This window comes from Solanum dulcamara, chromosome 11 (assembly GCF_947179165.1).
Source record: "Solanum dulcamara chromosome 11, daSolDulc1.2, whole genome shotgun sequence".
Classification (NCBI taxonomy): Eukaryota; Viridiplantae; Streptophyta; class Magnoliopsida; order Solanales; family Solanaceae; genus Solanum; species Solanum dulcamara.
The window spans coordinates 50920831-50947251 of record NC_077247.1 but is presented as its reverse complement, the minus strand read 5'-3'; the positions used below and the strand labels follow the sequence as shown (position 1 = coordinate 50947251).

At 36.1% G+C, this 26421-nt stretch overlaps 1 protein-coding gene, 2 long non-coding RNA genes and 1 pseudogene across 4 annotated transcripts; all 4 read right to left on the bottom strand.

Annotated features, from left to right (window-relative positions):
• Positions 1-364: 364 nt before the first annotated feature.
• LOC129875053 (uncharacterized) lies at positions 365-2771 on the bottom strand. 2 transcript variants are annotated; one of them, XR_008763060.1, is made up of 5 exons: positions 2734-2771; positions 2539-2598; positions 2101-2237; positions 831-985; positions 365-744 (listed from the first exon to the last, which is right to left on the bottom strand). It is a non-coding gene; the product is annotated as an uncharacterized LOC129875053 (long non-coding RNA). The 2 variants fall into 2 exon arrangements; XR_008763059.1 differs by lacking the exon at positions 2734-2771 and having other exon boundaries at positions 2539-2721.
• A 471-nt stretch (positions 2772-3242) lies between these two features.
• Positions 3243-9205, bottom strand: LOC129875047 (uncharacterized). Its single transcript, XM_055950480.1, has 12 exons — positions 9033-9205; positions 7370-7448; positions 6948-6986; positions 6701-6864; positions 6483-6605; positions 6289-6383; positions 5341-5456; positions 4884-5088; positions 3929-3984; positions 3806-3859; positions 3640-3746; positions 3243-3481 (listed from the first exon to the last, which is right to left on the bottom strand). Exons 7-12 carry the CDS (start codon positions 5356-5358, stop codon positions 3382-3384), a joined length of 540 nt encoding a protein of 179 aa, XP_055806455.1. The 5' UTR covers positions 5359-5456; positions 6289-6383; positions 6483-6605; positions 6701-6864; positions 6948-6986; positions 7370-7448; positions 9033-9205; the 3' UTR covers positions 3243-3381.
• On the bottom strand, positions 7366-26380 carry LOC129872698 (uncharacterized; annotated as a pseudogene).
• On the bottom strand, positions 19458-22082 carry LOC129875056 (uncharacterized). The gene is made up of 5 exons (XR_008763065.1): positions 22018-22082; positions 21846-21934; positions 21670-21761; positions 21436-21594; positions 19458-19561 (listed from the first exon to the last, which is right to left on the bottom strand). It is a non-coding gene; the product is annotated as an uncharacterized LOC129875056 (long non-coding RNA).
• Positions 26381-26421: the final 41 nt, after the last annotated feature.

Here is a 26421-nt window from a genome sequence, read left to right as displayed (position 1 = left end):
CTATAAAGTGTAGTTAAAGGTTTGAGAATGTAGGTGAGCAACTAATCCTGTATTAACACGTTTCACTTCTAAGACTGATTTGCAAATGGTTTACATGTACTTAACTTTTTGAATGTATAATATGACAGAGACAAGTATTAGAGAATGTTACGCCAGAAGTGTAACAGATGTTGGCTGCTTGCGAATCAAATTCAAGTTCCGGCTTTAACCAAAAACATATAACTTCATGCTCAGAGTTAGATTTAACTTTAATGCATGTTGCAAAATTTAGTGCAATGGAATTTCAGGTAAATGTCAATTTATCAAGTTCCATAGACTGGTTGTGTGATGAAACTGTAAACAAAGATCGTAATTGACCTAATAAATGATCTTGAAGTTTGAGAATGATTGTTGCAGATCCAACCCCAGTTTTGAATTTGGTCAGCATAAACATGGTCAAATACTCAAAAATCAATGTTACCTATTATGAAGAGTTTCAAGACATCCCCACAAGACTTAAAATCAATGTTACCTATTATCAAAATAATTGTACCAATTCTTGCTCATTGTTGTCCTCATTCTTTCCAATAGGACCTGATAATTCAATAAGTTACAGACTCCAAGTTGAAATGACACTTCAATGAATTTTTAGACAATCATTTCCTTCTCACGCAGTTCTTCCAAACGAATTCGCTCATCTGCAGCATGCTATAGAACATACTATAAGGCAAAATGATCAATTCCAAGGTACAAACACTTGCCATCCTGTAAACAATGGCAAGACCAAATACCAGGTTAGTAGTTTTACACCAATCCTAATGGATACCAACTAAATCTCAAACGAACTGTACCTTCAAAACCTTACGATATCCAATTGGCTTCCTGTGAGTATTAGTAACAATTTCCAACAAAGAAACGTCAGAGATAGAGCTCAGAGTCTCTCCTTTAAAGCCAAAGATTGCTGGGAAAGCATGCATATCATCTGAATGGCTGTATTTTGATGTTGCTGGTTTACAGGAAGCATACGACACCATAGTTAGAATGGCCAGACAAAAAGAAAACATGACAAAAGATGGAAAAAGAAAAAACATGCAGCTCTCTCCATAAGTTGGGCCAAAGTAACTAAGAACCAATATGTATGCTTCAGCTCAACTTCAGCTAGAATAAATAATCAAACATCTCTACATACAGCAGTGATCAACAACAAAAAATAATAATATATATATGCCAATTTCTGGAAGCGTGTGTTGGACGTTGATCTCTTATTTTTTTAGTTTAAGTTTGTATCACAAAATAGTGAATCGAAAGATACTTTAAGTGATAGCTATATCACTTGAGAAAAATTTAAGTGAAAATTTACACAAATATATTCATTGCATTATATAAGGAATTACAAGAAGCAACAAATTTTCTCTACTACAAAATTAAAGAAGCAACTTGCTGAAGAAAGAACTAATCTATTACTGGGAATTAAGAAACCCACCTTAGTGTAGTCTAGAGAAATCTAATAGCATCGTCTTCCCTTTCTCAACGCATTTCTTTAAACAAAGACTTCATTTTTTCCTCTTTTCGGATGATAAATCTTTCTCAAAACATGGAGTGTGAATCAGTGATCATGCTTTAATCCTCGTGACTCCCTCAAGTTGCAACACTACATGGTCTACCTATATAACTATTTCAACAAAACATGACTCTTGCTCGCCTCTCATAATCCAAACTATACATTATCTCTGGCTCTTTTCTCATATACATTTTCAAGCATATATTTATTTCTCACTTTGGGTTCTTCACCGTTACAAAGATGATAAGTATACATTAAGAACACTTAATTCCTAATTAGTGCTAATAAGTTGAATCACGTAATTCTAATGCCAAGGAGAAGGTACATGTTACTTTACTTTATTTTGGCTAATTCATTATATAATTTAATTAATGATCTTTTGATTGTCTTACTAATAAATAACTTACAATTCAAAAGATAATTAAAATATTATTATATAATATTTAATTAATTAGATTTTTAATATTTAGATTTTAAAAAGGAGCAAAATCGTAATCCAACTTTGAAGATTGGAGATTCTCACTTTTAATATAATATGATATACATACTCTTAAACATACCATCAAATGCAGTTCCAACACAGATATTTCCTGAAATGCAATCTTCCACACACTCGAAAACACAATGAAGTCTGCTTCAACTCCTAACAATGAGAGAACATTCTGAAGAAACAATGCATCTCCCAACATAATTGCACCTACGAAAGTAAACAAATAAAAAGAACAGCAACATCAGGAATCAATCCATCAATTATGCTTCACCCCCAAAATGAAATGGCTGCTATATTGATCCCCATTCCTCTGTATCTGTTCCACTCTATCCATATCGAAGTTATTGTTCCAACACAAATGAAAACAAAGATATCAGGAATAAAGAAAAATATCTTAAATCACTTTTGGTTCTAATTCCCTAATCTTTCTCTTTTTCTTATGTGGGGGTGGGTGGAGGCGAGAGAGCATCAAGGTAGCTCCAAATTGAAAAATTAAATATTAACTTACTCCTGCAAGTCTTGTTTATTCAGGACCCAAGTCTTGATAGGGGTACTATTGATGATCCATCTGTATCAGCAAGTTGTGGGTTGCAAATATATTATTCAGAAAACATGACACGACATTTAAGCAAGATTCCACGAGAAAAATTAGAGCTAAATGAAAGAGAAAAATATGAGAGTTAGTTAGAGTCTATGGACTAACCTGTTAAATAAATTCTAACAGAACCACATCAATTAGATTAATGCACAACATATACGGAACCTGTATTATCAAGAAAACAATCATTTTCTTATGAAACACGTGCAAGAGAATCTTGTTAGCCACTAGAATATTTCCTAAAACATGAATCATGTCATGAATAGTTTTCCAAATTAAGTAGGAAGCTATTCAAGCTTTCAAGGCCTTATAATCAAAAAGAGAGAACCGCTAGCACTGATGGTATTAGAACAAAAAAGCTCCTCCCTTATAAGTTACAATTCATGATTCTCTTGCTTTGATCAACCCAATTAAAACATAAAATGGAACTTAAGAAACAATGCGCACAAATGACACTTGAAAGGCTTAAACCCTCAAAAATCATTCTTTCTTTCAACAAGATGGAGCACAAAACTGTTATTGATACCTCAGAATGGAATAACTTACCTGAGAAGAATTGCCTGTCCTGCTTTGTTTTCCACATTTAGACAGGCATATATCCTTCAGAGGGAGAATATGAATTGAACAGAATAAGCTATGAAGTGTAGAAAGGTTTGAGAATGTAGGTGAGCAACTAATATTGTATTAACAACTACAATCAGTACTACAATACCTTTCCATTCTAAGACTGATTTGCAAATGGTTTACATGTACTTAACTTTTTGAGTGTATAATATGACAGAGACAAGTATTAGAGAATGTTACCAAAAGAAGCGTGACATATGTTGGCTGCTTGTGAATCAGATTTAAGTTCCTATTTTAACCAAAACATATAACTTCATGCTCAGAGTTGAGTTTATCTTTAATGAATGTTGCAAAATTTAGTGCAATGGAATTTCTGGTAAATGGCAATTTTATCAAGTTCCATAGACTCATTGTGTGATAAAAATCTAAACAAAGATCGTAACTTACCTGGTAAATGATCCTGAAGCTTGAGAATGAATGTTGCAGATCCAACCCCAATTTTGAATTTGGTCAGCATAGTTGTGTAGTAATAGGTAACCAATTCCAGGCATGATCTGCAAAAGCATGGTCAAAGACTCAAAATCAATGCTACTTAGTATCAAAATAAACGTACCAATTCTTGCTCAGAATCAGGATAGGTTGTTGTCCTCATTTTTTCCAATAGGACCTGAAAATTCAAGAAGTTACAGACTCCAAGTCGAAATGACACTTCAATGAATTTTTAGACAATCATTACCTTCTCACGCAGTTCTTCCAAACGAATCCGCAGCATGCTGTAGGACATGACAATGACTGTAATGTTGAACGAAGATAAATATAATTGATCAAAACAACAAACATAATCCTTGACTATGTAAAAATGGACACACATTTATAATGACATGGACCTAAGTTTCTATACAAGAATATACTCCACCAGACGCTCACAAAGTGATGAAGCAAAAGATAAAGCACCCTATATCACTCTTCTTTTCTTCAGTAATATAACTAAATTGCAATACAAGAGAGGAAGACATTATTTGTTAAAATATTATTTGTGCGGTTATAATAATGTAAAAACTGTTATGTAGTGAATAATAATGTGGGGATTATTACACGTTGAATAATAAAATGAGTAATGCTATGCAGGGACTATCTACATTAAAGAGAATTTTTGCCTGTAAATACTCATAGCCATGCATTGTTGACAAATGTGTTTTGATTCCATAACCCATCCCCCATAAAATAATACTTGCATAAGTCATGAAGATATTAAGAGTGAACAGTTAAATACTGCCAACCAAATGCTACATTAGTTATGTCGAGCTTATTTTTTCTTATGCGGATAACTGAGTGCTACATAGTTATGCGGATATAACTTTCCCTTACACAGCCAACAAATGTTATACTATTTATGGGGAGATTTATATTTGCTAACGAGTACAACCAAATGACCCCTAAGAGAAATAATGGTTTAAAGTAAATGCATTATTAGGAAATTCATGAGAAACCAAGAAAGGCCATAATGGACTATGCAAAGGCCTGAATAGACCTGATCAATTATAGCAAGTGTTGTGTTTGCCACAATCAGAATAAACTTCTTATCAACATGTTGGGAACTTTGGCACCCTTCATGCAGTTTTTAACAATGGTATCATGAACCAATGAATCACCAACAAAATGCAAGATGACAGAAGTGTTATTGAGTATACCATCCTGATTCTTAAGATTCTCTATTCCAGTAGCGCTTTGCATCTCACATTGGAAAAGAAAAAATTCCATCATCTTAACAAAATAGAGAATAAGTCGCAAAACATCCAAGATATAGCTAAGGTATGAAATTGTAATCTCTGGATGGAAATCTCTCCATTTTGTCCCAGAATCTAAGAAACTTTTGAGTTTTTGTTGGAGCAAATTCTGAAAATTTGAATAAAAAATGTTAGGCATGACAATTCTATTACAAGATCAGAACAGAAGCAAGATGGAATTTGAAAGAGACTATGTGTCCTAGGAGACTTAGAGACATTGTAATCTCTAATGGTTTCATGATTAATAAGGATGCAATCTAAGATAATCTTGAAAAGTGGGTGAAGGAAATGAAACTAATTAACTGAAACATGCATATTCAGCTGTCATTCAGGTCAGGAACAAATGGCAGGAATGGTTTACCTTCTTTTGACTCCCCATCGCGTGTACTTCTTTTGACTCTCCATTGCATGTACTTCTTTCGACTCCCCATGCTCTTATTCAGGTCAGGAATGATTGGGTAAGCAAAAATCAGGAGACTAAGTTCAAAATGGAAAAATTGTCAGCCTTAGATGCAGCAAACACATTGTAATAAAGAAATACAACACTCCAATCAGTAAAACAAATATGTATGACATGTCCTTGTTAACAAACCTAAGAGAAACATTTGTTTAAAGTAAATCCATTATAAGGAAATTCATGAGAAACCAAGAATGGCCATAATGGACTACGCAAAGGCCAAAATAGACCTAATCAATTATAGCTAGTGTTGTGTTCGCCACAATCGGAATAAACTTCTTAGCAACCTGTTGGAGACCTTTGGAACCCTCCAGGCAGTTTTTATCAATGGTATCAGGAACTAATGAAACACCAACAAAATGCAAGACACCAGAAGTGACATTGAGTACTCCTGATTCTTAAGATTCTCTGTTCCAGTACCGCTCTACATCTCATATTGGAAAAGGTAAAAGTTGCGTCATCTTAACATAATAGAGAAGAAGTCACAAAAACATCCGAGACATAGCTGAGGTACTCAATTGTAATCACTGAACGGAAGTCCCTCCATTTTGTCCCAGAATCAAAGAAACTTGTTTTTGTTGGTGCAAATCGTGAAAATTTGAATAAAAAATGTCAGGCATGACAAATTCTATTACAAGATCAGAACATAAGCAAGATGGAATTTGAAAGAGACTATGTGGCCTAGGAGACTTAGAAAGAGACATTGTAATATCTAAATGCTTTCAAGATTAATAAGAATGCAGTCTAAGATAATCTTGAAAAGTGGGTGAAAGAAATGAAGCTAATTAACTGAAACATGAGTAGAAATTCAGCTCTTATTCACGTCAGGAACAAATGGCATGAATGGTTTACCTTCTTTTGACTCCCCATCGTGTGTACTTGTGGACTCCCCTAGAGCTTGTAACTTGCTATTCGAGATGTCAAAAAGTTTCAATTTCACACTTGACCTAAAGAGAGAAACATTAAGCCGTGTGAGTTACTAACATATTTGATTGAGATAACATCGGAAAGTGACCTAATCCTCCCAAGAAATTTGATAACTTTACCTTTCATCAGAGAATACACTGTCACCACAACTTGGGGTGGAAGGTTGATCACACTGATGGGACGACTGCTGTGGAAGCTCTGAGAAGATAGCTTTCGCAGAATGCTGCAGTCTCCTTACAGCTCTAGTTTATGCATGGTGGAAAAGAACATTAATTAGTTGCACACATTTCTGACATCGTTAATTATTAATACAAACAAGCACTCAAGGACAAATTACCTGGCATTGGATGAAAGGGGTTGCGCAGAGCTTTTGGATTTCTGGTTTACACCAACTGTGCAATGAGCAAGAGATCAATCAATTGACCAGCTTGAACTTTCAATCTGACAGAGGAATCCGGACTCAGGATCACGCTATTCGGAAGCACTTCCCCACAGAATATTCTGTGAAAAGGTAAAAGTCCATCATCTTAACAAAATAGAGAAGAAGTCACAAAAACATCTGACGTATAGCTAAGGTACTCAACTGTAATCTGGACGGAAGTCCCTCAATTTTCTCATAGAATCTAAGAAATTTAGAGTTTTGTTAGTGCAAATTCTGAAAATTTGAATAAAAAATGTAAGGCATGACAATTCTAGTACAAGATCAGAACATGCATATCATCAGAATGGTTGTATTTTGATGTCACTGCCGTAAAGCAAGCATACAAAACCAAAGTTAAAATGGCCAGACAAAAAGGAAGCACGACAGATTCAGAGGTACATGAACATCTTACGATAAAACCAAAAACAAAATATAAGCATCAATATTTTCTGTATCTAATGACCAGCATCTCATTTTAATATTTCATAAAATTTGTAATTTTACAATTTTTGCATGACGTCTTTTACAACGAATGTTCATCACAGAAGCACACACATATTTCCTGAAATGCAATTTTACACTCACTTGAAAACACAAAGAAGCAACTCCTCAACAATGAGAGAACATTCTGAAGGAAACAATGCATCTCCAAACATAATTGCACCTACGAAAATAAATAGAATGGAAACATTATAACTGCAGATTAATCAATACATCAATTATGCTTCACCCCCAAAATTAGTTGGCCTGCTATATTGATCCGCATTCCACTGTATCTGTTCCACCCTATCCATATCAGAGTTATTGTTCCAACACAAATAAAAACAAAGACATCAGTAATGGAGGTGAGAGAGCATCAAGGTAGTTCCAAATTCATAAATTAAATATGAACTTCCACTGCAAGCCGTGTTATTCAGGATCCAATTCACTGATGGGGGTACTCTATCGATGATCCATCAGAGAACATGACAGGGCATTTAAGAAAGATTCCATGAGTAAGATTAAGAGTTAAATGAAGGAGTAATATATGAGAGCTAGTTAGTGTCAATGGACTAACCTGTTGAATAAATTCTACCAGATCCACATCAGTTAGAGATTAACGCACAAAATACACAGAACTTGTATTATCCATAAAAGAATCATTTTCTTATGAAACACGCACAAGAGAATCTTGTTAGCTAATGGAGTATTTCCTAAAACATGAATGATGTCATGACTAGTTTTCCAAATTAAGTTGGAAGCTACTCAAGCTTCAAGGCCTTATAAATCAAAAAGAGAGAACCTCTATAGCATTATCTTGTTACTGATGGTAAAAAAAAGGGCAGCCCGGTGCACTTAAGCTCCCGCTATGCGCAGGGTCCGGGGAAGGGCCCGACCACAAGGGTCTATTGTACGCAGCCTTACCTTGCATTTCTGCCAGAGGCTGTTTCCAAGGCTTGAACCCGTGACCTCCTGGTCACATATCTTGTTACTGATGGTATTAGAACAAAAAAGATCTTCCCTTAGAAGTTACAATCATAATTAACTTGCTATAATAAACCCAATTAAAGAATAAAATGGACCTCTTAAGAGACAATGCGCACAAATGACACTTGAAAGGCTTAAACCCTAAAAAATCCTTCTTGCTTTCAACAAGATGGAGCACGAAACTGATATAAACTATGCTATTGATGCCTCAGAATGGAATAACTAGCCTGAGAAGAAGGGCTTGTCATGCTTTATTTTCCACATTTAGACAGGCATATATCCTTCAGAGGGAGGAATATGAATGCTGAAGAGAATAAGATATAAATTGTAGTAAAAGGTTTGAGAATGTAGGTGAGCAATCTCTCCCAGCCCTTGTGTATTTATACTACTCAGCGTAGCTTTATTCCCACTAATTCCTAATCCCAATCCTTATTTCCTAATAGTTAACGTGACTTCCTAAATCCTATATTAACAACTACAATCAATACTATAATACTAAGACTGATTTGCAAATGTTTACATGTACTTAACCATTTGAATGAATAATATGACAGAGACAAGTATTAGAGAATGTTACCGCAATAAGTGTGACAGATGTTGGTTGCTTGTGAATCAGATTTAAGTTCCTACTTTAACCAAAACATATAACTTCATGCTCAAGTCAGGTTCAACTTTAATGAATGTTGCAAAATTTAGTGCAATGGATTCTGGTAAATGGCAATTTTATTAAGTTCCACAAACTGGTTGTGTAATAAAAATCTAAAGAAAGATAGTAACTCACCTGGTAAATGATCTTGAAGCTTGTGAATGAATGTTGCAGATCCAACCCCAGTTTTGAATTTGGTCGGCATAGTTGTGTAGTAATTGGTAACCAATTTCAGGCATGACCTGCAAAAGCATAGTCAAAGACTCAAAGTCAATGTTACCTATTATAAAGAGCCCCACAAGACTCAAATTCAATGTTACTTATTAGTTATTACCAAAATGAATGTACCAATTCTTGCTCGGAATCAAGATAGGTTGTTGTCGTCATTTGTCCAGATAGGACCTAATAGATACAGACTAAAAGTACTTGTGGGATTTCATTGGTATGTTGTTGTTGATGTTGTTACTGACTCCAAGTTGAAATAACACGTCAATGAGTTTTTAGACAATCATTACCTTCTCACGCAGTTCTTCCAAACAAATTTGCTCATCTACAGCATGCTGTAGAACATTACAATTAGCGTAATGTCCAATGAAGATCAATGCTAGAATCAAACAAAAGATATAATCCTTCACTATATAATGCAAATAACTGAGTGCTACATAGTTATTCGGAAATTACTTTATACGCGGCCAAAAAATATTATTTATACTATTTATGCGGAAGTTTATGCTGATTTATATTTGCTAATGAGTCCAACCAAACCATCCCTTAGAGAAACAATTGTTTAAAATAAATGCATTATAAGGAATTCATGAGAAACCAAGAATGGCCATAATGGACTATGCAGAGGCCAGAATAGAATCATTTATGATGATCTCTCCAAACAAGCGCAAGCTTATCGCCAAATGTCTCGAAAAAAAACCCAAGCGGTCTAACCTAACCCCCAGGGCTGAATCATTTCTTCGGACAGAAGAAGATTATGTAAACACTTACTCGAGGGCTGCTTGTCGTGATTGGTTGGACACTCTCTTCGTCTAAGGTCTTAGCTTGGTCACTCTATTAAGCTTTCCCTACTCTCCTTTGAAGGTGAAGCCCGTTTGAAGGCTGATTCGGAAACATACGCCAGGGCGGTTGGGTGGGGAGTCAGATCAGAAGGATTTCTCCCCAAAAAAGATTGATTCAGATGGCGAGGACCCACGGAAAAATCCACCTTATTCCTAGTTTTTGATAGGGTCTATCTTAGCTCGAAGGAAAGAACAACCAGAAAAAGAACCGCGCTAGTCGGAATTTGGGGAAAGATAGAGAGCTCCCCTTCTTTCACTACGCCCTTTCACTCTTGAACTACTTGAACAAGGAGGGCAGAGGGGGTGCTATCGTATATAAGAAAAACTGCTGCATTTTGGCAGCGGTTAGCTCTCTCTCTAACTAGAAATTTTTTCAGAGAAGTGCGAAAGGATTGCAGGCTAGATTCAAGGTATGCCAGTTGTCCACATCCGGATAAAGTGACCCGTACTGGTGGAATAATTGCAATGCGACTATACCGCCTGCTGATAAAGGGAAGACAGTATACCAAGCTTGTCCCAGCAGCCAGGTTTGGTCCTCCGGGCAGCAACCCGGCCGGTATACACCCCACTGATCAATCATAGCAAGTGCTGTGCCCGCCACAATCCGAATAAACTTCTTATCATCCGGTTGGAGAACTCTGGCACCCTCCACTCCAGGCAGTTTTTATCAATGGTATCAGGAACCAGTGAATCACCAACAAAATGCAAGACGCAAGAAGTGACATTGAGTATAGTATATCCTGATTCTTAAGATTCTCTGATCCAGTTCTGTTCTTCATCTCATACTAGAAGGGGTAAAAGTCCATCATATTAACAAGATAGAGAAGTAGCAAAAGCATCCGAGATAAAGCTAAGGTACTCAACTGTGATCTCTGGACGGAAGACCCTACATTCTGTCCGAGAATTAAGAAACTTAGTTTTTGTTGGTGCAAATTCTCAAATTTTGAATAAAAAAATATCTGGCATGACAATTCTATTACAAGATGGAATTTGCAAGAGACTGTGGCCTCGGAAACTTAGAAAGAGACATGGTAATCTCTAATGCTTTCATGATTAATAAGAATACAGTCTAAGATAATCTTGAAAAGTGGGTGAAAGAAATGAAGCTAATTAACTGAAACATACGCTAGAAAATTCAGCTTTCAGGTTAGGAACAAATAGCAGGAATGGTTTACCTTCTTTTGACTCCCCATCGCGTGTACTTGTGCACTCCCCTTTAGCTTGTAATTCGTTATTCCAGATGTTAACTAGTTTTATTTTCACACTTGGCCTGAAGAGACATCAAGTCGTGTGAGTTACTAACATATTTGATTGAGATAATATCAGAAAGAACCTAACCCTTCCAAGAAAGTTGATAACATGACCTTTCATCAGAGAATACACTGTCACCACAACTTGGGGTGGAAGCCTGATCACATTGATGGGATGACTGCTGCAGAAGCTCCAAGCAGATAGCTTCTGCAGAATGCTGCAATCTCCTTACAGCTCTAATTTTTGCTGTGGAAGCTGTGTAATGAGCAAGAGAGTAATCAATTGACCAACTTGAACTTTTGATCTAACAGAGGAATCTGGACTCAGGATCATGCTTTTCAGAAGCACTTCCCTACAGAATATTCTATGCAGATCGAATCTCTCTCCTGACAGTGGGGAAGGAAGTTCAAGTGTCGCTCTGTAACTCAGGGCCCTGCACCTCTTTTTCCTGATCTCATAATTCACAGGTATATCTGAAAAGAGGAGCAGGGAATGGGATAGCAATAGATGAGGAGGATACTTCAACAGCTATATTCTTATCAGATGGCATAACCCTGAAATGCTTAAGAGAAAAGAAAGTGATAGAACTACATGATGGCATAACCCTGAAATGCTTAAGAGAAAAGAAAGTGATAGAACTACATGATGGCATAACCCTGAAATGCTTTGCACCATCAGATGCATTAACTCTCTCTTCCACTAACCAACTTTCCACAATTTGTCCCCCCACCCCTCTTTTAGAGAGTCAGGTGGGAGGCTACAGCCTACAGGGAAGGGAAGGGAATGTGGAGTGGACAAAGCCACATGTACAAATAACATCAAATACAACGAATCCTAAGTGATGTTGAATGTCGAGAGCAATTGCTCTCACTGACAGAATTACTATCAGTCCAGAGATCAATAAAGAGAAGGACGAGGCGCTAATCCTACAAAAAAAGCCTTGGGCATTCACTTAGTGCTCCCCATCTCCCTAAAAAAAGTAAAAGCAAATCCTTGAACATCCTGAACATACAACATAATTTTTTTTCTAAAAGACTTCTTGAATTTCCTTGATATGTTCCATGACAGTAAATATGTAACTTCAAAAAGCCAACAAGTTCTTGAATTTGCACGCAAATTTTCCTTCATTCTTTTTTAATGGATGGAAGAATACAAATATATGGGAAGAGCAGTAGTATTACTTGAGCAGAGAGAACGGACATCGTCAATTCAAGATAACTAGAAAACAAATCCTTAACATACGCTGCGGGAATTTCTTGAATTTTCTTAATATGTGCAATGCCAATACATTCTTGAAAACTACAATTTCTTTGATTTCCTTAACATATGCATTTAAGAATAACAATGTAACTACAAGTTGTTGATTTTTTTTCTTAAAAAGAATGCATGCAAGAATTCCAAATTAATCTGGCAATATCAAGTTCTCGACTTCCGAGAATTCCAAGATAATCTGATTTAGGGTTCCAAGAATACTCATGTAACTTCAACGAGTTCTCCAATTTCCCTTCTTTCTTTTTTAATGGATGGGAAGAACAGTAGCATTACTTGATCGCCGGGAAAATTGATTTTGGGTGTTGACTATGATATCGTCACCGGGACAGCAATCCAGTGGAGTAGTCTAAGTTGCGCCGGTAGTACATGATGATGGTGGTGAGTTCTAAAATAACCGGGTCGGTGTTACTTTTATAGTTTTCAAACACGCGGAAGAAAAATTACACGCGGAAGATATAAAACTAGTTAAAACAAAATATATTATTTTAGTAAATATCTCTATTGTAGTACTTACTGTATTTATACTTTTAACAAATAAGAAGACTCTATTCTTATTTAATTTTTTGACTCATTTGTTTTTAGTGCAAATCTAGAAAGGTAAATTACAAGAGATATATTTAAATAGGTATATGAAATTTATAATTCAAAATTTTAATCTTAAATTATGAGATAATAAAATATATTTTTATATATATTAAATAAAAATTTTAAAACAAAATATATAATTTTGACGTAATCAAATTATACAACTATTTTGAATGTCCATAATCTCGTTTTAAACTTTCAAAATATTTGATATTGCTTTGATTAACTTAAATAACTGTAACTTTACAACTTTTGCATAACGTCTTTTTTAACTAACGTTCAATCACAAAAGCAAAAACTTTCTAATTGTCATCATTCAATCACTTTCTTTTTTATTAAGTGAATGCTTATAGACCTTAGAAGAAAATCAAGATTGTTTTCCTGTTGATTTTTTATATCTTAGCACTTACAAATTAAATTTGTCTAATACAAATAATTTAGACATCCATTTAATGTTAAACTAGAGTCGATAAGGCGAAATAAGACCACCCCAACCTATTGAGTGTTAAGAATATCAAAATCATACAATTTAATAAAATAAATTTCACAAAAAAATTATGTAATTATATTTGATCTTAGATGGATCTTTCAGCCCCCACCCCACATTAGTTAATTATGAAACCTATTACCAAGGCAACTAGGTAATGTATAATTTAAATTGATATTTAAATATATAACATGGGTATTTGGCACATGATATGAAACCAAACTGGGGAAAAGTTTGTTTCTCTTTCCATGTTAAATATTGCTCTGAAATCATATGACAATACATTATTTCTAGTCAATCATGTAAAATAATATCTTTTTATACTAAAAATGGGTCAAAATATCGTTGAACTATACGAAATTGAACAATTATGCCCTCGATTAATATTTTAGTCCAAAAGTTTATTACTTAATGGTTCAAAATGAGGATTAGAAAGTGGGACACACATATATAATCATCTTAACAGTTGAATGACGTTAAAATCAAATTACCTATTTCAATATCGTTACATCCCTTTACACAGTGAGTTACTCTAAATTTACATGAAAACCATATAATCCGTTATCTATCCCTAGTTTTCGTGTGTGTATGTATAATGTATGTTGCTTGTGTGCTTAGTTGCATGCTCTAGGTCATTTCATGCCGATGTAATCCATGCCATACCTCGGAGAAACCTAACTTTTCCTTTCTCCTTTTTCAAGGAGAATTTAAAGGGAATGTGATCCCCTCTATTGTAATGAAATAATTGAAGTTCATTTATTCTTTTCAGGAGAGAGCAATCTGCTTATGCAGAGCACCCAAGTTGACAAAAAGGGACAGTAGTCAGTCGACCATGAGCACACTAACAAATGAAAAGATACAGTCATTAATAATATAGAATTATATTCCTCTCTTAAACATATCATTAAATGCAGTTTCAACACAAATATTTCTTGAAATGCAATTTTTCACTCACTTGAAAACACAATGAAGTCTGCTTCAACTCCTCAACAATGAGAGAACATTCTGAAGAAACAATGCATCTCCAAACATAATTGCACCTACGAACATAAACAAATAAACAGAATAGCAGCATCAGGAATCAATCCATCAATTATGCTTCACTCCCAAAATGAGATGGCTGCTATTGATCCTCATTCCTCCGTATTTGTTCCACTCTATCCATATCGAAGTTATTGTTTCAACACAAATGAAAAAAAAAGACATCAGGAATAAAGAAAAATATCTTAAATTTGGTTCTAATTCCCTGATCTTTCTCTTTTTCTTATGTGGGGGTGGGTGGAGGCGAGAGAGCATCAAGGTAGCACCAAATTGATAAATTAAATATTAACTTATTCCTGCAAGTCTTTTATTCAAAACCCAAGTCTCGACGGGGGTACTATTGATGATCCATCTGTATCAGCAAGCTGTGGGTTGCAAATACATTATTCAGAGAACATGACACGGCATTTAACCAAGAACTTAAGCAAGATTCCACGAGAAAAATTAGAGCTAAATGAAGGAGAAAAATATGAGAGTTAGTTAGAGTCTATGGACTAACCTGTTAAATAAATTCTAACAGAACCACATCAATTAGATTAATGCACAACATATACGGAACCTGTATTATCAAGAAAACAATCATTTTCTTATGAAACACGTGCAAGAGAATCTTGTTAGCCACTAGAGTATTTCCTAAAACATGAATCATGTCATGAATAGTTTTCCAAATTAAGTAGGAAGCTATTCAAGCTTTCAAGGCCTTATAATTCAAAAAGAGAGAACCGCTAGCACTGATGGTAATAGAACAAAAAAGCTCCTCCCTTATAAGTTACAATTCATGATTCTCTTGCTTTGATCAACCCAATTAAAACATAAAATGGAACTTAAGAAACAATGCGCACAAATGACACTTGAAAGGCTTAAACCCTCAAAAATCATTCTTGCTTTCAACAAGATGGAGCACAGAACTGTTATTGATACCTCAGAATGGAATAACTTACCTGAGAAGAATTGCCTGTCCTGCTTTGTTTTCCACATTTAGACAGGCATATATCCTTCAGAGGGAGGAATATGAATTGAACAGAATAAGCTATGAAGTGTAGAAAGGTTTGAGAATGTAGGTGAGCAACTAATATTGTATTAACAACTACAATCAGTACTACAATACCTTTCCATTCTAAGACTGATTTGCAAATGGTTTACATGTACTTAACTTTTTGAGTGTATAATATGACAGAGACAAGTATTAGAGAATGTTACCAAAAGAAGCGTGACAGATGTTGGCTGCTTGTGAATCAGATTTAAGTTCCTATTTTAACCAAAACATATAACTTCATGCTCAGAGTTGAGTTTATCTTTAATGAATGTTGCAAAATTTAGTGCAATGGAATTTCTGGTAAATGGCAATTTTATCAAGTTCCATAGACTCATTGTGTGATAAAAATCTAAACAAAGATCGTAACTTACCTGGTAAATGATCCTGAAGCTTGAGAATGAATGTTGTAGATCCAACCCCAATTTTGAATTTGGTCAGCATAGTTGTGTAGTAATAGGTAACCAATTCCAGGCATGATCTGCAAAAGCATGGTCAAAGACTCAAAATCAATGTTACTTATTATCAAAATAAACGTACCAATTCTTGCTCAGAATCAGGATAGGTGGTTGTCCTCATTTTTTCCAATAGGACCTGAAAATTCAAGAAGTTACAGACTCCAAGTCGAAATGACACTTCAATGAATTTTTAGACAATCATTACCTTCTCACGCAGTTCTTCCAAACGAATCCGCAGCATGCTGTAGGACATGACAATGACTGTAATGTTGAACGAAGATAAATATAATTGATCAAAACAACAAACATAATCCTTGACTATGTAAAAATGGACACACATTTATAATGACATGGACCTAAGTTTCTATACAAGAATATACTCCACCAGACGCTCACAAAGTGATGAAGCAAAAGATAAAGCACCCTATATCAGCCTTGCAATACAAGAGAGGAAGACATCAATTGTTAAAAGTATTATTTGTGCGGTTATAATAATGAGAGAATATTCTGAAGGCAACACTTAGTTGGCTGCTATATTGATCTCATTCCCCTGTACCTGTTCCACTCTATCCCTATCGAAGTTATTGTTCCAACACAAATGAAAACAAAGACTCAGGAGTAAAGAAAAATATCTTAAATCACTTTTGGTTCTAAATCCCCATTCTTTCTCTTTTTTCTTTCTTATGTGGGGGCATCATGATAGCTCAGAATACAATAATTAAATTCAGGACCCGATTCACTGATGGGGGCATACTATTGATTATCCATCTGTCCCAGCAAGTTGTGGGTTGCAAATACATTATCCAGAGAACATGACACGGCATCTAAGCAAGAACATAAGCAAGATTCCATGAGAAAGATTAGAGTTAATGAAGGAGTAAAATATCAGAGCTAGTTAGTGTCAATGGACTAACCTGTTGAAGAAATTCTAACTGATCCATATCAGTTAAATTCACACTTGGCCTGAAGAGAGAAACATCAGGTCGTGTGAGTTACTAACATATTTGATTGAGATATCAGAAAGAGACCTAACCCTCCCAAGAAATTTGATAACATTACCGTTCATCAGAGAATACACCGTCACCGCAACTTGGGGTGGAAGTTTGATCATATTGATGGGATGACTGCTGTGGAAGCTCCGAACAGATAGCTTCTGCAGAATGATGCAGTCTCCTTACCGCTCTAATTTCTGCACGATGGAAAAGAACATTAATTAGTTGCACACATTTTCGGTGATCATTGATTATTAACACAAACAAGAACTCAAGGACAAGTCTTTATATTGTTATTTCCTGGTGCCTTTCTTGAAGACTCACTCTTGGCAAAGAACTTCTTCTTGCCTTGGTAAAATGGAGGAGCTGAATGGCTTCTTCTACACTTCTTCTACCTTATAAGCTCATCTGTTTTCCTCGATTTCCAGCATCAATCCATTTATGCAGTCCCCATTCACCCTAGAGGAGAGCATAGCTCATGGTATCAAATAATTCTTAAGATTCTCATCACCATGAGAATGTATATGTGTCCAATCATCTCCATCATAATAGAATTCAGAAGGACCTGAACTATAAACATCACATGCATCAAGTCCCCCTATACTGGCCATATCTCCTCTCTAGAAAGAGCATAAAAATTGAGATCAAACTTTGCAGGATTTGGGAACAAGCAGTCCTCTTTTTCCAAATTATTTATGGCAGGGAACAAGAGATTATGTCCCATGTTTCCAAAATTGTATGCGACAACAACTTCATGTTTAACAGAAGTTTCAATCCCATTTTTAGAGATGTAAGGATTAAATTCTTGAAAACTGGTCCCGAGAAAAGGATCTGGTGGCAGAGGAGACAGTTCTGGACTTAAAGATTGCAGGCCAGAACCATAATTTTCTGTCTGTTTATTTAAATCCATAAGCTGATCGTCTTCATCCAGAATGTCCTTGGATAATGAAGATTTTTCTGTATTTCCTGTCAAATTTTGACTCCGCAATGCCTTGCTCTGAGTTTGGCACCAGGAGACGTTCTCAAAAGATATTTCCTTGGCCTTGCCTCTAGGACACCTTTGATTTAAGACCTGGTTAACATCATCAGCTACTTCAAATTCAAAACTATAATCATCTTCAAGGCAATTTGGTTTATTTCTGTAGTTACTTTTTTCAAACTCAATATCTTCATCACTAGCAAAAGATGATCCATCATGTATCAGGCATCTGTGCTCCACATAAATGGTTTTCTTCTCTCATGCATCACATTTGAACTGTCATCATCATGTTCAAGACTCCCTAAGTGAGGCATCCTCCATTGATCTGCCAGCTACAATAGACTCATCCTCCCATCCTGAACCTAACAGGCAGTCTGATTTATAACTGAAGCACTGAATTTGTTAACACGTTTCATTTTCACACTTGGCCTGAAGAGAGAAACATCAGGTTGTGTAAGTTACTAACATATTTGAGATGATATTAGAAAGAGACCTAACCCTCCCAAGAAATTTGATAACATTAGCTTGCATCAAAGAATACACCGTAACCACAACTTTTGGTGGAAGATTGATCACACTGATGGGACGACTGCTGTGGAAGCTCTGAGCATACTTTTGCAGAATGCTGCAGTCTCCTTAAAGCTCTAGTTTCTGCAAGGTGGAAAAGAACATTAATTAGTTGCACACATTTTCTGACATTGTTGATTATTAACACAAACAAGCACTCAAGGACAAATTACCTGGCATTGGATGAAAGGGGTTGCACAGAGCTTCTGGATTTCCAGTTTACACCAACTGTGCAATGAGCAAGAGATCCATCAATTGACCGACTTGAACTTTCAATCTGACAAGAGGAATCTAGACTCAGGACCATGCTTTTCAGAAGCACTTCCCCACAAATTGTTCTGTGAAGATCGAATCTCTCTCCGGATAGTGCACGCTCCAGTCAGTTTCTTTGGCTGCGGGGAAGGAAGCTCAAGTGTAGCTTTGCAACTCTGGGCCCTGCACCTCCTTTTCTTGATCTCATAATTCACAGGTATATCTGCAAAGAGGAGCAGGGAATGTGATAGCAATAGATGAGAGGCAACTTCAACAACTATATCTTAAGAGAAAAGAAAGCGATAAAACTACACAATGTCATTGCACTGAAATGCTTTGCACCATCTGATGCATAAGTAACTCTCTTCCGCTAACGAAACCTTCCACAATTTGTTTCCTCCCCACCCACCCACCCCGTCCCTTCATTTAGGGAGGTAGGTGGGGAACTACAGCCTACAGAGAAGGGAATGTGGAGTGGACAAAACCACATGTACATATAACATCAAACAAAATGAATCCTAAGTGATGTTGCATAAAAATGCTGATATCTCAATTTCTCTCACCTGCAAGTTACTGTCAATCCAGAGATTCATGACAGTTTCCTCAATAAAGAGAAAAACCACACACACACACACACCGCCTGCTTTTGTGGCGATAAGTCAAACCACTCCTCTCTTAACCTACATATGGTACACAAAGTAGGAATTCTGAGAAGGTGATGACCAGCACTTTTAACAAATAACATGGCATTGAAGTCAATAGCTTCCTATCTAATTCATAGCAAAATGTCCACAGAATCAAACAATGTAATCAGTTGAAACAAAATTCAGTAATCCTAAAAGTGCAACACTTCTCAGTTTGATGTAGTCCATGGTCTGCAGTCGAAAACTAAGAGGAACCAAACACAGTCCTCTGGTTACATGTCCTCCTATTTCCTCCACTCATCAAAGAAAAATAAGATTTTATCACTTCCTCAGAGCCTATTCTAGCTTTTCCTTGATCCCCTCATTCTAGTTAACGATTTATACTATTTATTGGAACTGTTAGAACATTAGAGTAGTGTTAACTGTTTAAATGAAGTTACCTCCTCTAAGATCCAAGGCACTAATATATATTTCTTGCTTTTATTTCTTCAAAGAAGAGAAAAGATACTAACTCAGTAACTCTAACCTGAAGGAGGTAAGTTGATACATTTTGAAACAAAGGATACCTAAAAAAGTATCCTCGAAAGCTCTTGAGTCTCTAGAATAACAGTTTTAGCATATTTAAGAGGTCAAAGCTGTGTTTCCAACCCCCAGAGCTGAAGATCAACCTAAATTTTTTGGTAGGGCTCAATTTTTTATGAATAACAGAAAATTTTATTGTGAATTAGATGGCCCAGATTGACCTACAAGTTTGAAACTCCTGAGAATATAAGCCACTCCTCTACCCTGATCCCACTCAAAAATCAAAATACACCTGGATGTCACAATCTCCTAAAGATAGCAAGGCCCCAAGAAGATTGATTTAGCAAATATCTAGATTTATGAAAATTGGTGTAAATTTGAAAAAAAAAAGACTGCAAAAATCCATTTAAAGGGAAGCAGAAATGATCGGGTAAGCAAAAACCAGGAGTCTAAATTCAAACATGAAGAGTTGTCAGTCTTAGAAGCAGCAAACACATTGTAATGAGAAATACAACACTACAATCAGTACAACAAATATGTATGACATGTCCTTGTTAACATTGGTCTGTTTGGTTTTGCAACCAAAAGAAGCTAGAAACGTGGTTTTGCATTGTTCTCCCATAATCTATAGGAGAGAGTATTTTGTTCTCCGGGAACAGTTGTGGCGCAAGGGCCCTATAACTGTTAGGGGGTCCTTTTAAATATATTGAAATCCTATACGATTAGTAATAAATAGTAATGTTTAGCCAGTTTTAACCTATTAATTTCACCCACATTGAAGTTTCAAAAAAATGATTAGGTGTCTTGAAATATATTTTTACAGAGAACAACCCAAACCAATTATCACAAAACAAAACCTAACACAAACTCAATTCTACAAAAGTACAACCAAAGACTCGCATTCGTTTCCCAACCCCCAAAAAAATTAAATCATAAATGCCAACAAAAAATCACACCTTAAATTCCATAGAGGTCTTTAAAGGCTCCAAAGTCAAATCATATAAAGATATCTTGGGCAGTTTAGGTTTAACAAGAACAGTGGATATAATATCTGAGATCTACTTCGCTGCTCAATGTCAGAAGCGCTGTCAAAACTCATAGCTATGTTATTAAGTAATTTATGTAGTGGTCCATTGGAAACAAAAATTGAATTGATAACTGCATTACGAAGGTCAAGGAAAACAAAAACACCGTAAAAAACAAGCATCCGACATAGTAAATGTTAACCAAAGATTAGTTTTCTGTTTCTTTTGTCAGGACAACATAATGATCTAAGTGAATACAGAAATACTGAAGGACCTGCAAATTAAACAGTGGTTGTTAGGGAAACAGAGAAAAGAACAGATGACTTATCACATCTCTTTATCCATCAATTTGGGAAAGTATACCTCCACCATGTAAACATCAGGACCTGAGATGTATCCTTAAAGCTTGAAAGCACCAACGCTTGCATTCAATTTGTTAAGGGAATTCAGATGAATTCCAAACCCACTGGACAACAGCGGCAAGGAGAAGGAGAAGCCCGTGTGCAAAGCAGGTCATCCTCACTGCATGTAAATGAACAAAATCTAAGAAACTAGCCAAGAAATATCCTTAAGTTAGCTAGTGTATCAAAGACGGACCTTTCAATATAAACAATTTTGAAGGAGACAATGGGATGTGCAAGGGCGATTCTTAGCAGAGACTCTTCGGAGAATGCAAAACCCTCTTTGGACTTCAAGATTATATATACAAACCAAAAGAACAATGAGATCAGAGTACATCTTTAGAAGTAAAGTATGTAAATCAATATTTTTACTTGTTTGATTTTGAGAAAACTAGAAGTGCTTGGAATGCATTTGATTCCTTCGAAAAAGGTTGGTTGTAAAATACATCACGAAGAAATGACTGCAAAAAGAAAATACCAACAAATTTCCTTATTAGCAAACAGCAGTCAACTCATGTATCAAGGTAGGCTTATACAGAATTACCTGTTGTACCAACATCTTCTCTACAGTCATCAATTCCAAGGTACAATCACTTGCTATCCTGTAAACAGTGGCAAGAACAAAGACCAGGTTAGTAGTTTTATACCTATCCTAATGGATACTACCAACTAAAACTCAAAAGAATTTTACCTTCAAAACCTTATGATATCCATTTGGCCTCCCATGAGTTTTGGAATTTCCAAAAAGAAACATCAGAAATAGAGCTCAGAACCTCTCCTTTAAAGCCAAAGCTTGCTAGGAAAGCATGCATATCATATGAATGGCTGTATTTTGATGTCGCTGGTGTAAAGCAAGCATACAAAACCATAGTTAAAATGACCGGACAAAAAGGAAGCACAACAGAAGATGAAGCACCAAAACAAAAAAGTGGGAGGGGGATACATATAAATATATTGCAAATGAAACATCATGATTGAGATGTACATGAACATCTTACAGTAAAAGCAAAAAGAAAATGTAAGCATCAATATTTTGTGTTGTATACAGCCATACCAGTTTTCCCAATTACAAGTAAACCACAAACTAATAAACAAAAGAACATCTGTAAGAAGATATTAATGAACACAAACCGTCGAACAGCCTATCAATTGAGGTAATGCATGCAATCCTATAGACAATAACAACCATTCCAAGTTATGAACATCATAGTTGTCGGGCATAATAAATTATGTACAGCAGCATCAATACAATAAAAAAGATGGTGTCAGTCCAACATTTTGCAAAAAGATTACCATATCTTTCTGCCATCAACACCAGTCCATCTCGTGAGACATCAGAATCATAATTTTCAGTCTGTTTATTGAAATCCATAAGATGATCGTCTTCATCCAGAATGTCCTTGGATACTGAAGATTTTTCTGAATCTCCTGTCAAATTTTGACTCCGCAATGCCTTGCTCTGAGTTTTGCACCAGGAAAAGTTCTCAAAATATATTTCCTTGGCCTTGCCTCTGGGACACCTTTGTCTGAAGACCTGGTTAACATCATCAGCTACTTCAAATTCAAAACTATAACCATCTTCAAGGCGATTTCGTTTATTCTTGTAGTTACTTTTTTCAAACTTGATATCTTCATCACTAGCAAAATCCATCATGTATCAGGCTTCTGTGCTCCGCATAAATAGTTTTTCCTTCTCTCATGCATCACATTTGAACTGTCATCAAGTTCAAGAGACTCCCTAAAATAAGGCATCCTCCATTGATCTGCCAGCTACAATAGACTCATCCTCCCATCCTGAACCTAACAGGCAGTCTGATCTATAACTGAAGCAAGCTGAAGCACTGAATTTGTTATCCAGGAAATCATCCTCTATAGGAAAAACACTATATGAAAGGGGATGCGCAGAGTTTCTGGATTTCCAGTTGACACTGACTGTGCGATGAGCAAGAGAGCCATCAATTTACTGACTTGAACTTTCGATCTGGCAGAGGAATCTGGACTCAGCATCATGCTTTTCAGAAGCACTTCCCCACAGAATATTCTGTGAAGATCGAGTCTCTCTCCTGGCAGTGCACTCTCCACTTAGTTTTTTTGGCTGCGGGGAAGGAAGTTCAAGTGTCGCTTTGCAACTCTAGGCCCTGTACCTCTTTTTCGGGATCTCATAATTCACAGGTATATCTGAAAAGAGGAGCAAGGAATGGGATAGCAATAGATGAGGACGATACTTCAACAACTAAATTCTTAGCAACGTTTTCCAAAAGTAGCTTAAGAGAAAAGAAGGTGATAAAACTACACGACGGCATAACAGTGAAATGCTTTGCACCATCTGATGCATAAGTAACTCTTTTCCACTAACCAACCTTCCACAATTTGTCACCCCCCCCCCCCCGAAACCACACACACTTCTTTTAGGGAGGCAGGTGGGTGGCTACAGCCTACAGGGAAGGGAATGTGAAGTGGACAAAGCCACATGTACAAATAACATCGAATACAATGAATCCTAAGTGATGTTGCATAAAAATGTTGAGTACAATTGCTCTCACCGACAGAGTGTTACTTCCAGTCCTGAGATTCCGGAAGTATCCTCAATAAAGAGAAGGACGGGCCAATCCTACAAGTAACATTAAGAAACAACCAGTCAGTATAAGATATTCTAGAAAAACACAACAAAATAACATTATCAGATTAAGACAACCAGTATCAATGAAGCCAACAAAGGGATATAATGCTGCACATCATTTCTAGCAATTTGATTGCACATTAAACATGGGAAAAAAATAATCAGGTAACATGTTCTAATAGACAAACAAGAACCACACCTATCCCGCACCCACCCCACCCACCCTTCTTTTATTTTCTTTGTGGTGATATAAGTCAAACAAAGTGGAAATTGAGAGCTGGTGATAAGCAGCATTTCTAACGAATAGCTTGGCATTGAAGTCAATAGGTTCCTTTCCAGTTCATAGCAAAATGTCTACATAATCAGACAATGTAATCAGTTGAAAGAAAATTCAGTAATCCTAAAAAGTGCAATAGTTCTCAAGTTTGATCTAGTACATGGTCTGCAGTCGAAAACTAAGAGGAACCAAAAGCAGTCCTCTGATTACATGTGCTCCCACTTCCTCCACTCATCAAAGAAAAATAAGAAAATTTTGTCACTTCCTCAGAGCCTATTCTAGCTTTTCCTTAATCCCCTCATTCTAATTAATAATTTCTAGTATTTATTAAAACTATTAGAACGTTAGTGTTAAATGAAGCTAGTTCCTCTAAGATGTAGATTGTATCTCATACAGGTTAGACCTGCTGGCAGGCAGCCTTAGCCAAAGACCGGCACCATTTACAATCGATCCTTCTCTCTCTTATCTCTCTCCGGTGGTCGTTCCGGAGTGAACATGTCTCTTGTGGCAACTGGTCAAGAAGACCTCTTTCCAATGATAGTTCCAGCGATGTCATGCCTCTCTCCGACAACCATTCTAATATAGTCACACCTCTTTCCTATAACTTTCAGACAGAGTCGTGACTATTTTTAGATGATTGTCTGGTTATGTCGCACCTCTATCTGAGGAGCGTTCCCACAACATCGAGCCTCTTATCGATGATTATTCCTGTACTTGCACCTCTTTCTGGTCATTTTTCTGACAGCAACATTCACTTTCCTGGTAAGCTTCCATCTACTGGAACTTCTCTAGCCAGATCTTCCAGTAATATTCAATTTCTTATGTTTTCACTATAAGAAAACTAAGGTGGCTTCCCCTCTTTGTGCTTGACTGGTGTCCAATATTAGATTATGCTAGGTGTTAGTAAAAAGGTAGTACCCCACCTATTAAATAAGAGACGTGAATAATTTTTTTCGGAAAACAACCCAAACCAATTCTCGCGAGACAAGCCCTAACACAAACTCAATTCTACAAAAGTAAATCCAAATACTCACACTCGTTTCTCAACCCCAAAACAATTAGAAAATAAATGCCAACAAAAAATCTCACCTTAAATTCCACAGAGGTCATTGAAGGCTCCAAAATCAAATCATATAAAGATCTTGGGCAGTTTAGGTTCAACAAAAACAGTGGATATATCTTAGATCTACTTCGCTGGTCAATGTCAGAAGACTGTCAAAACTCATCGTTATGTTATTAAGTAATTTATGTATTGGTCCTTTGGAAGCAAATCTTGAATGAATATCTGTTTAAAAACAAGCATACGATATAGTAAATGCTAACCAAAGATTAGGTTTCCGTTTTCTTTGTTCAGGAAAATATACTGAAATAAGTGGATGCAGATCTAGGACCTGCAAATTAAACAGTGGTTTTTTGGGAAACAAAGTGTAGAAAAGATAACTTATCACATCACTTATCCATCAATTTGGGCCTGTATACCTTCATTGTGTAAACATCACGACCTGAGATGTATCCAGAGAGCTTGAATGAACCATCGATTGCATTCAATTGATTAAAGGAACTCAGATGAATCCCAAACCCATTGGACAATAGAGGCAATGGGGAAGGAGAAGCACGTGTGCAAAGCAGGTCATCCTCACTGCATACAAATGAACAAAATCTAAGAAACCAGACAGGAAATATCCTAAGTTAGCTGGTGTAACAGAGACGGACCTTTCAATATCAACAATTTTGAAGGAGACACTGGGATGCACAAGGGCGATTCTTAGTAGAGACTCTTTCAGAGAATGTGAGACCCTCTTTGGACTTCCAGATTATATATACAAACCAAAAGATCAAACAGAACAGAGTACAGATCTAGAAGTAAAGTACGTAAATCAATATTTTTCATTTGTTTGAATTGTGAGAAAACTAGAAGTACTTGGAATGCATTTGCTTCCTTCGAACTGGTTGGTTGTAAAATACATCACGAACAATGAATGCAAAAAGAAAAATCCCAAAAATTTTCATTAGCAAACAGCAGTAAACTCATGTGTTAGGTAGGCTTACAC

Excerpts from the sequence above, each read along its gene's own strand:
- LOC129875047 (XM_055950480.1), bottom strand. Across the intron at positions 3,860-3,928 it reads TGGAAGAACTGCGTGAGAAG|GTCCTATTGGAAAAAATGAG; the intron begins GTAATGATTGTC and ends TTGAATTTTCAG. Across the intron at positions 3,747-3,805 it reads CTGATTCTGAGCAAGAATTG|ATCATGCCTGGAATTGGTTA; the intron begins GTACGTTTATTT and ends ATGCTTTTGCAG.